Consider the following 12651-nt stretch of genomic DNA (forward strand, 5'->3'; position numbering starts at 1 on the left):
TTAAGTTGGGAATTATTTATTTCTGGGAAATAATTAATTTTCATTAGCAAGTAACATAATATATCATATGGTATGATTTATTAAGTCATGTACAACATTTTGGACCATAAGGACTTTTTGTCTTTTACCAAAAAGTTAAGGTTTATGTTTTATAAAAGAGTTTATAAAATTTACCAAGTTTGACTTCTTTTTATTATAAAAAAAATGTGAGCATGCTTCTATGATGCAAGTCATGGGCTTTTGCATATAATGATGAAAAGAAGGCATGCCTTAAAAGCAAGGGGAGAAAAGTATGCTTTAGGGGACACGCTTGTCTAAAATGGAAGTATCAAATTGTTAATACCTTCACTTTATGCATATAAATAAGGGGCTTGCTTAAGGCTAGTTGATTCATTCTTCATTTGATGCATATGGCCGAAACTTGTTCCCTTTCCCTCTTTCTCTCTAGTTTTGGTTAGAAAACTTGAAGAACACTTGCATCTTCAAGCCCTCTTTAAGTTCATATTGGTTATGAACTTAAAGCTTAAGGGTTTAAGAGTTTTGGACTAGCATCTACATCAAGTTGAGTCATTATTAGTGTCTCAAAGGTTCCACATTCTTCATTAACTTCCAAGCCCCCCCAAGAGGACCCAAAGAACTAAAATGGTTGTTATTTCTTCATCTCTTATTTAGTTGGTGTTTTAATCTTTCTATAACTTGCAAGAAGATCCTTGGTGGGTATAAAATGTTTATGTTATTTTAAAAATTAAAGTTTTCCGTTGACATATTTTTCTAGTTTATGAAACTATTTTTGATCTAAAACCCAACATGTTTAGGCTGATTTAAAAATAATTTTTTTTGTATTTTTGGGACATTAGAAGGAGAATATCGTGCAAAGATTCATGTATCTGACCTTGTGAAATATGGATACATCGAATGCTTGGAGATTCAAGCTATCATCAAAAATCACAAAGGTATTCATTCACAAGAATTAAAGCTTGCTTTCATCTTAATGATCAACAAAATCATAAATCTGGATTTACTCCCTCTCCCTGATACATCTTCCATGCATGCAACTTCATTCTCTACAAGATCTGGAAGAAGGTACAAGCATTCAAAGTTCTTGCTTCCCTGTGGGAGTGTCTACATCAATAATTCTCTTCCAGCTAATTTTGAGTGCATTTAACTTCTTTTCATCAAAGAACCTGAACAAGGACTCTTCTATGTTGACAACAATGACTATATGTGCTTCCAGCGGTCTCTTAATCTTCACAAAGAGCCTACTGAACATCTCTTTCATATGAGAATGGAATGCAAAAGAAAACCAGAAGTTGATTGCTATCACTAGATTATCTCTTGTGAACTTGACAAAAGAATAGATGAATTAGCTTATGATGATTACAAATGGATTAAGCCCGAGACCATCTCAGATGCTGAAAATGTCCTTTTTGAATATATATTTTGGAATAGGTTTTGACATAATCAGATTGGGGGAGATTGTAAGGTCAAACTTTATAATTTTATGTGTAAAACCTTTATCATGCTAAAAACATCATCAGTGTCAGTGACATTGATCAAGCTTCAGAAGACAACGTGATATATTACTTATTATCTAAGAATCATGATGTGTTATCTTTGTGATAGGATCTATTTTTGTATAGTATATATCTTTAACATATGGTAGTTCTCTTAGTTATTCAAATCCTTAGTATGTAGGAATTTTAATCTAGAATATTCATTAACCTGGTATATAAGTTACACTAGGCTATGATGTCAAACCGCTTTGTGCACTCTCTCTTTGTGAGAGATTTTGTTAAACGGAATTTGTTTTGATTGACTTCTTCCTGTTCTTGTCATTGTTTGATATTTTCTGTTCTTATTTCGATCCTTCAATATAGAATATTAAACAAACAATAATCACAAAATATTAAGAATGCAATGAATATAACAAGAAGAATGTTGTATTCATATAACTTATGAAAACATACACCTTGGTCACATTACTATGATCTCTATGCTAGGAAGACATAAAGAGGTCTTGGAGATAAAACATGATAAAAGGTATGTCATATTCTCAACAACTACCAATACCGCATACTAATAAAAAAAATATATGCATTCACATATTGTCTCTTATACAATTCAACTAAATACAACTTTAGATGTATGTCATTTCAAAGTTGTAGCTTCCCTATGTTTCGCTCTGCTTTCGCTTTGATCTCGACATGGGACATTACTTAATATATCAATATTAGCAAGATTAAATTTAAAATATAATGAATATATGTTTTTATTATCAAAATTAGAGCTTAGAACTCCATTCAAATACCATAATCTTACTTTTAAGCCAATTAAAGGGTTCAACACTATGATTTGGACTTTTCATCATAAAAATTGCATCCAAATTGTAATATTAAGCTTATTCAAAGCTAACAGTCGAATCTAAATGCATCCATGCCCAAATTTACGAAGTTAGGGTTTCAAAAACACCATTATTGATTCATAACTCATTTTTTGGTTGTATATAGTTAAACCATTAGATTAGTGTAATGAATCAACTACGTTACTAGCTTCAATAGATGGATTAGTGTTAGAACATCATAAGGACTTCAATTCCAATTCTAAACTTCAAATTCACTCTTCAATTTTTGTATTCCCCTCTCCCAATATCTAGATTGATTTAAATGAATAGAACAAGAAGATTTGGGTAGAGGGGTTATTATATCCAATCTTCCACAATTTTACAACTTTAGCCGGTCAACTTTTTAATTTTTGGTTTAATAGCAATTATACTTTTATTTAGCTTACATAATATTATAACATTTATCTTAACCTAACTTAGAATGTTAATAATATGTCGTCTAGTTGTTGCATATGATCAAAAATCATACCTTAAATCTCATTGTTGGAAAATCCACTTCCAATCTCAAAGCTTTTAACTTTAATTCCAAACTATCTGGTAATTAAAATTTTAATTTAATTACATCAAATTAACTAAATTTTAATTTTTAATCATTTAATATTGTTTTATTTGATTAAAAATATATTTTAATTTTATGAGTAAGTACACTTAAGGGTCAAAATTTCTAACCAAATTACGGTTGTTCAAAATACCTTCCTTTTAGGATGATTCTATCCCTCTGAATCATAAAGAAAGACCAAAGGATATCATTTTGCATGTTTTTATTTGGATTTGAAATTATTTATGTTTAGTTTGGATTTTATATGTCGTCTTTTTTTTAATACTTATTTAGAAACTTTTTTAAGATACTTTATCAAACAAATATATTTTATCCAACACAAAATATAACAGAATGGTAAAATGGTCATTTTCATCATTAAACATTGTCATTTAAATGCATAATCAAACAACTTGGTTTTATTTAAAGGCGGATTAAATCAAATCATTTAACTCATTTAAAAACTATCAAAGAGCTCGGGGTGTATATGGGGCAATTTGGTTCGGTTATTAGCTAAAACCGAACCATAACCATTATAAGTGGTTAATGCATTTTGGTAGCCATTAGGTATCGGTTAGTATTCGTTTTGGTTAATGATTTTAGCAATTAATGGTTATGGTTAAGAACTAACATTGGTTAATCATAATGGTCCAAAATGACATAAAAATAAAAATACTTTGTTATACAAAGTGAAAAACGTAAAGTACATTGCTATAAAAGTTAATGATCGAGTATGTAGAACTATTTTAATATGATAAACAATTATGTATCCCGTCTAATTCCAAATGATTACTTATAAAATTTCAATTCCTAATATAATTACATATCATATATTTAACATTATATTATATTAAAACTTTTATTTATATTATTGGTTCGGTTCGGTTTGTAGTGGTTCGGTTTTAGATGAGAGCCATAACCGAACCATATGTATTTGGTTAATCAAAATTAGAGACCGCACCATGTTTTTTAATAATTGTTTGGTTATATCAGTTAATTTGGTTTTTGTTTGGTTTTTCGGTTAATGTGTACACCCCTACAAACTGAACCTAAGTAGGGATGGAAATGGGTCGGGATTGGTCGTCCTTGTCTCCGTCCCCGAGTCCCTAACCTTGCCCCCATCCCCGACAGATGCGCGGAATCGAATCCCTTACCTTTTAGATTTTGGGCTCACCTCCGAGCCATTCCCAGCTTATCACCGGTCCATTCCCGATCTATGAATAAAATAAATTCAACTTACACAAAAAAAAAATTAAAATTAATAAACAATCAAAACTAAATTTCATAATAAAATTATGTTTTCTTGATCATAGAGTTTAACAAGCATAAAAAGAAATCATGCTTTTAATATTCCCTTGAAAAATTATTGTCTAAAACGTATAATCTATATGTGAATAACCTTGAAAAATTATTGTCTAAAACATAAAATATTCAACCTGATTTGTTTTTATACAATAGCATATATTTTCCTAACTTTTTAACATCGCTGGTTTTTTAATTACCAAAATCCAAATACACTAAAAAAATATATTGGTGACTCGAACTAGAAATCGTGTTGCACAAATTCACTTAATATAAAGGCTGAGCTCCTATTTGTCTATTTGTAAATTGTTCAACCTTTTGCCTTTATAAGTTTTATTATAAATACTCCTCCTCTCATCTTTCCAAACCCACAAAAATTTACAAAAATATCAAAATATTCTCAAAATTAGTTTACTTACAGACAGCGGAATCAAGAGCTGTAGGGAGTGAGGAATTAAAGTGTCCCCATAATAAATTTTGCAGCTTAAACATATAATATATATGTGAATATATAATCGCGAAGTCTCGATAAAGCTTTATTCTCTGTGATATTCTGTAAGTTTTCTTTCTGTTTCTTGTTTTCATCTTTGATTTATCTAGTAATTTGTTGTAAGATTACGCTGTTTTGATGAAATTGAGGAAATACCCAATATGGGAATTCCCTAATCTAGGAACATTTTGCTAATTTTTACGTATAATATATGTCAACTAAATTCATGCAAGCATGTTTTGATTACATCTTGGGGTTTTTCGCTGTGGATTGTGGCTAGTGGCTACAGATCGAGTTTCTATTTTGTTTAGATTATAATCGAGGTGTGAGACTTTTTTTTTTCATAAATAAATCTTTTTTATTATGCTTATATGCTTGAAGATATTTGTAGTTTATGCCTATTTACATATTTCAGTTATCAAAATTTGAATGATTATTAATTGTTTGTACTTTGAATCATGGCAATTAACTTTTGAACAAATTCGAGAAAACTCTCGCATGGGAAGCTTCAACATAGGGCTTTTTTTGCTAACTATTCTTTTAATTTTCAATATTTTACTTACAATTTATGTAAATTTGAGTTCATTTTGTACATCTTTTAGATTGATATTTAGGGTTGTTGTAGTGGGTGTTGATTAATGATTAAAGACTGATTTCAAATATTCTTATTATATTAGGACAAAACGAATAGTTTAATTTTGTTTCTATGGGTATCTTATTTTAATTGTTTCATAATCATGATACAAAACAAAAAGTTCCAAATATCATAAATAAATTCGATCAAAATTTCCATTCTTTGGCATATCGGATTTATACACTCCATTGATAAGGTTGTTAAGATCGAGATCTTACCTATGATCATTTTATGTTTTGTAAGATCGTTATCGTAAAAGATTCGGATAGAAATCGAAAGATCCTATCAAAATGAACTAGTTTTCAAATTTGTTTATAGTGTCTTGTTTGTGTAATACTCATTATAATTTAATATTGATTAAGACATTGGCTATGAAGTTAGCTTTAACGTTTTTAACCATGAAATATAATTCTTGTTGCTATAAGCTACAAAATTTTGAAGAAAACATCAAAAATAGAAAACGAAACAAGATAATTGTGATCATATATAACAAAAGACATAAGATTATAAAGAATAATAATGTGAGTCATAATGGTCTCCCTAATTTAAGACGAATATGTTGTGATACTCAATGACATCATTTTCCTCTTGCGACATGTGATGTTAGATTTGAAGTTTTACGGGCGAATATTTTAGGCTCAACTATATAATAATAAAATGTAGGGATCGGGTCGTTTTAAGATCTTAAAATCGTGGTCTGGATCTTAACAATATAGATCTTATTTCAAATAGATCATATTCGCTTGTTGGATCTTACGATCTTAAGTTCCAAATTAATATCTTAACAATCATGGATGGTATTGTTATTTCATTCAAATTGAATTTGATATGTTTTAGCTTATTTCGTGGGATGATTTTTGTAACCTTCACCCAAAATTGGTATTTTAACAAATTATAATAAAACCATTATGTTTTGGGTTGTTTTACGGTTTAAGCATCAATGTTTTATTCATTTTCTAATCCATAAAATTTTCAAACATTTCAAAATTAATCATTTTGGCATATATTAGGTAGTACCGGTAATATTCTTATATTAGGTTTTAGTAGTAATTTTACAAGTTAACTTGTAAAATTGGCCAAGATAAGTTGTTAATCTATTTTGAAATAATTTTACCGGTAATTTTAGGAAAATCATTATATATATCTTGAATAGTGTTAGAAGTTAACTATTTCTGAGTTGAAAAAATTAAGTATAAGCAATTAACCACAAAATTACCTAAGATATAATGATTTTTTAATATGGATACCAAACTATTTGTTTGTTTATAAAATGTCATTGTTTTAAAAAAATACCCAAAAAATAGGTAACAAACTATTTGTTTTTGTTCCCAATATACAAATACAAATTATAGAAATAATGGTACTTTGTGAACATAATGATTCAATTGCTTATATTTTGATAGTAGTTTCTTAAAACAACCGTGTTTGATTAAAAAGAAAACAGTTCATTACTCGTTTATAATATAACTCATCTATTAATGTTTTAGGGCACAACTACAGGTATGATTTAGTTATGAAAAATAGTTTCTTAAATCAATGGTGATTAGTTGAAAAATAAAACAAATTTTAGTGAAAAAAAAAAACAATCTATGACATAAATCATTTGTTGATGTTTTAGGGCACAACTACATATATGGTTAGTTCTAGATATGGTTAGTTCTGAATGGTAATTTATTAAAACAATGGTCGGTGGTGAAAAAAAAGGGTTAACGTCATTATTGTTTAATTAAATTTCACGAAATGTTTTAAATGGTTCCTTAGATTTTTTCTCTTGCATTACGAGGGAACAAACTGAATTTTTTGGGTTTAAATGGTCATTTTCGAAATGTTGAAGGGGTAAACCGGTTACCCCTTACCATGTCATCTCTTGCTGCAACCAAAGCATCAAGATTCTATAGTTTATACCTAAAAAAATTATAGACAAAATTTCCTCCATGGAATCTCTAAAGGATTCATGTTCGGGTTTTCAAGATTCATCCTCTTCGCCTGTAATTTTGCAATGTTGTTCTACTATGGTACACTTTCATTTATGTAAAAACACAATATCAATCTTTGGACAACCATCAAGGAATACATCATTCTCTCGTTAGCAACTCTCACTCGGGTTTTCAATATCATCGATCATGCTCATGACAATGATAGAACATATGCACTTAAACTCGTCACATTGTATGCCACTATCGACATTATCAATTTATGTTACCTAGATAGTCCAAAAGTCATTGAGCGGATAGATTTCTACATGAAAATTGATGGCGGATACATAGTGTATGTAGTTGGGATTTCCGGTTCCGAAAAAACACTATATTTTCTCCAATTTATGATTTATAGTCCGATTTTCGGGAAAATTCTTCTATATGGACAAGATTTGAGAAATTTCAATCTATGATGGTTAATGAACCAACTAGGGTTTGTCCAACAAGAACCTGTAATTCTCTTTGACAAAAAAATTAAACAAAATATAATCTACCGAGATAAAAGAAGTGGCAAGAATCGTAAACACGCACCATAAGCATTTTACCAACTTGATACGACAATCACGTAGGTCTCGGCGACGTAGATTTAAGACCGGGGCAGAAACTGGTAATCGTGATTGCATGTGAGGTGTTGGAAAAGGCATCGATTTTGTTGCTTGGTGAAGTTGATTGTGCAATTGAACATGAGTCGAGACGTGTGGTGCAAGAGGCTCTTGATACGCTTTTGATTTGAATTAAAATAACGATTTTAGTTGTGAGAAGAGCGTTGATGATGAAACAAGTTGATAAAATATGACGTACCTTCTACCAGTATTCGTGATATAGGATGTGACTAGGCACGTCAATATCCACAAGTGGTTATGTGACATATTAAACTAGTTATATTAGATTAGGATGACCAAATGAATAGATCAAACAAGGAAAAATTTAAGGGGCCACTAAAACCATTTCGTGAAACTGCTTTACCCAATAATGACATTAATTAACCACCCAGAATAGGTAAAAAAATTCGAAAACTTTTACATTACGTTACGTACAGGAACAGTTCAACTACGGACACCTAATGAAAATTGCCCCATATTTTTGCCCTACTTCACCATCATATTATTTTCCACTCACCCTTTCCTCACCACACAAAACTAATAGGAAATGGTTTCACCTAGGGGTGTAAACGAGCCGAGCCGAGCTCGAGCCTGACCAAGCTCGAGCTCGGCTCGTTTAATTTTGAGGAAGCTCGAGCTCGATTCGAGCCTTAAAATGAAGCTCGAGCTCGATTCAAGCCTTAAAATGAAGCTCGATCTCGGCTCATGAACAATTTAGTGGGCTCGCGAGCCTAATCGAGCCTAAACGAGCCTATATATATATATATATATATATATATATATATATATATATATATATAGGCTCGTTTAATTTGATCTCGAGTCAAGCTTTTAACGAGTCGATCCCGAGTAGCTCACGAGTAGCTCGGCTCACTTACACCCCCAGTTTCACCATGCCACCTCATATTTTAAATATTCAAATATGTATAATAATATATCAATATTATATTGTATTTTTAGGGAATTAAAAAACTATGAATTTGATATATATATATATATATATATATATATATATATATATATATATATATATATATATATATATATATATATATATATAATTTAATAATAATTAAAAAGAAAAAAGAAAAAAAAGTTTAATAAAATGCAGTATAGTTTTCACTTGTGGGGGATTCACCGCACTACCCCTCATCCGGAGGGTGTGGTGTTCACTGTACAATACACTTACCATGTCATCTACCATGGTGTGCAGTGTTCCCATCGACCGACCTTAATGAAAAAAAAAAAAAAAAAGCCTTACTAGTTTATAACATCTATTAATATTTTAGGATACAACTACGAGTATGATTTAGTTTTGAATAGTAATTTCTTAAAATAATGGTGCATAGTGGAAAAAGAAAGATTGTTCGTTACGTGTTTATGATATAACCTATTTATTAATGTTGTAGTGCATAATTACAAGTATGATTTAGTTCTAAATAGTGGTTTCCTAAAACAAACAATGTTGTTTAGTGAAAAAAAACATGTCATTATTAGTTTATGTCATAACCCATTTATTAATGTTGTGCCCTCTACAAGTATGATTTAGTTATGAATTAATGTTGTGCCCTCTACAAGTAGATTTAGTTATGAATAGTAGTTTCGTAAAACAATAGTCTTTAATTAAAAAAATTATTGTTTAGTTGAAAAAAAAAACGTTCATTACTGTTTATGACATTATTCATCTATTAATGTTTTAGTGCACCACTACAAATATGATTTAGTTAAGAATAGTTAGCATATCATCTTAAAATTCTACAAATGTAGTGTAGTTCATAGTGGTCATACCATATGGATCCATCTTTTTTTTTCTTATTTAAACCACTACAGTTATTAATTATTTAAAACACTTTAAAGATAGCTTTTTTTGTTATTTTTAGTGTTCGATATGACGTTTGAACACATTAAATTGTATAATGTTTAATGAATAACCACATGAACATGTTTTCATACAACTTTATTATTTGATTTCAATAATTAATTGAAATCTACAAAATTGAATAGAACATATTCACAAAACATTAAATAAAAGTTTGTTTTTTTCTTATCAATTGAACATTTAAAAGATTTATAAACTCCATATTAAATGTAAACCAGGCATTTAACTAACCATTCCAATAAACCAATGACTTATCATGCTCATAAGATCTTATATTTAAAAAAATTGATTAATTAACATCAAATATATATGTTTATTCATTCATACAATAACTATAAGATGTTGTATCTTATATAGATGAATCAATTGTTTTTTCCGGATTTAACTTAAATTTATTTTTTTCCCGAAATATATTTTGCATTTTTTCATTTTTTTTACAATTTGGTTTTTTTTCGAAAAAATTGTTAAATGTAAAGATTTTTCAAGAAAAAATAAATTAAAATCTGATGTTTTTCATAAAAAATTTCGATACACATATTAATAAGGTATTTACCTTATAAACAATTTTTAAACTATCATTTCTTACCAAATTTCAATTCCTATGAAAAATATATTTGATTAGATTCATTTGTAATTAACAGGATTTCTTTCTTTCAAACACACATCATGTTAGAAGGTCCAACTTTCCTTGTTTCAAGAGATTTACCAAGTGCTTGTGAACAAGAAAGCAAGTGGACTTACAATGCCTTCTGTGTCACCTCACTTTCAAAGAAAAAGACTTCAAAGACATCCGAGGGTACTTTCGTCATTTCACACTCTGAACCCAACAAATCAAACACCAAAAAACAACAAGACGCCAACAATCATTCAGATTCCACTTCATTAATCAACCAAATCGGCCTCGACCTCACAATCAACTGCCTTTTACACAGTTCAAGATCCGATTATGGTTCAATCGCCTCACTAAATCGCAAATTCCGAACCCTAATTCGAAATGGCGAACTGTATAAACTTAGAAGAAAGATGGGTATAACCGAACATTGGGTTTACTTCTCGTGTAATCTTTTCAAATGGGAAGCTTTTGATCCAATCCGCCATAGATGGATGCGATTACCCACCATGGACTGCAATGAATGCTTCATGTGTTCAGATAAAGAATCATTAGCAGTAGGCACAGAGCTTCTTGTATTCGGAAAAGAAATCGACACACATGTCGTTTACAAATACAGCATCTTAACAAATTCATGGTCACCGGGAATCAAAACCACTACCCCTAGATGTCTTTTCGCCTCCGCAAGTCTCAACGAAATCGCCATTGTCGCCGGCGGGTGTTCTCCGTCTGGTAAGATCTTGAACTCGGCCGAGCTTTACAATTCAGAAATCGGGACATGGGTGAGTCTTAATAGCATGAATAAACGAAGGAAAATGTGTTCTGGGGTGTTTATGGATTCGAAATTTTACGTAATTGGTGGAATTGACGAAAATTTCAACGAACTTACGTGTGGGGAGGTTTACGATTTCGAAACTAGGGTTTGGACTGTGATTCCGGGTATGTTTCCGGTGGCGGCCGGAAAGGATGCGCCGGCGATGAGTAAAGCTCCGCCTTTAGTGGCGGTTGTGAAGGATGAATTGTATGCGGGGTTTTATGAAGAACAGGAAGTGAGGAGATATGATAAAAGGAGGAATGTGTGGGTTAGGGTTGCGGGGTTGCCGGAAAAGGCGAGTTCTATGAATGGATGGGGGCTTGCTTTTAGAGCTTGTGGTGATGAGCTTATTGTTATCGGCGGGCCTAGGGCGGCGTATGGCGGAATGATTGAATTGAATTCTTGGAGGCCGGATGAAAACCCGCCTGAATGGAATTTGCTTGCTAGAAAACATTCAAGTGGATTTGTTTATAATTGTGCGGTGATGGGATGTTAAATTTCCGAAATGTTTTTTTTTTTTTCAAATCTATGAAAAAAAAAATCTAACATAATTTTCTAATTATCTATGAAGATTTAATCAAATGCAGGTTATGCATTTGGGATGTGATTTTGTTTAATGAGTTGTGATTTTTGACTATAATATATAAAAAAATCCAATTTTTTTATTATTATTATTATTTATTTATTTTTATTCCGTGGTATTTTTAGCCCAGCAATATCAAATGTTGTTTTTTATTGAGTTCGAGGGTTAAATATAAAAATAGTTTACAAATAAAATAAATTTATCTTTAGAAAAAAAAAACAAACAAAAACAAATAAGTAATGGCCAAACATCGTAGTAGCCAATACGGCTCCACCTACGTTCAAAAAGAAAAACTGATGTTCTTTTTTTAATTTTTTTTTGGTTAAATTTAAGACAATATTTATTAAAATTAAGCTAAATTTGTCCTTTTCTTTTTTTTAAAAGTTGCAATCAGCCAATCATCTCTTTTTATTTTTCTTTGAAGAAACGTGACTACAATACCTTTTTTACACTCCAATTAGGAAACCATTTATTTGTATTAATTTTAAGAATGTTAGAGTAGTATTTACTTTCTTCTTACACGAATCTCCCTTGGTTGGGTCAAAAAAACACATTTAGTCCTTATTTTCAAATTTTAATTCGGACTGTTCCTAAATAATTATGTTTTCATTCGGGTCGTCCCTCCGGACATAAAGTTACTCTTTTACCTTTAATAATTTCTTTTTTATTATTTATTATTTATTATTTATTTATCATTTTTTTAGATTTAAAACAAAGATATTAAAAACCCCACCCCTCCTGCGCACCCTTCCCCTTCATTTTCCCTTTTCCTTCTACATCATTGAAACCAGGTCACCAGATGAAGACCACCACTCCATCTCT

The 12651-nt window shown here is 30.4% G+C and overlaps 1 protein-coding gene across 1 annotated transcript; it reads left to right on the forward strand.

Moving 5' to 3' along the window:
• Positions 1–4561: 4561 nt before the first annotated feature.
• LOC145108181 (F-box/kelch-repeat protein At1g74510-like) lies at positions 4562–11869 on the forward strand. Its single transcript, XM_079045196.1, has 2 exons — positions 4562–4796; positions 10464–11869. Exon 2 carries the CDS (start codon positions 10489–10491, stop codon positions 11740–11742), a length of 1254 nt encoding a protein of 417 aa, XP_078901322.1. The 5' UTR covers positions 4562–4796; positions 10464–10488; the 3' UTR covers positions 11743–11869.
• The last annotated feature ends 782 nt before the right edge of the window (positions 11870–12651 follow it).

The sequence above is a fragment of the Lactuca virosa genome, chromosome 4 (assembly GCF_052849685.1).
Source record: "Lactuca virosa cultivar CGN04683 chromosome 4, Lactuca_virosa_CGN04683_v6, whole genome shotgun sequence".
NCBI lineage: Eukaryota > Viridiplantae > Streptophyta > Magnoliopsida > Asterales > Asteraceae > Lactuca > Lactuca virosa.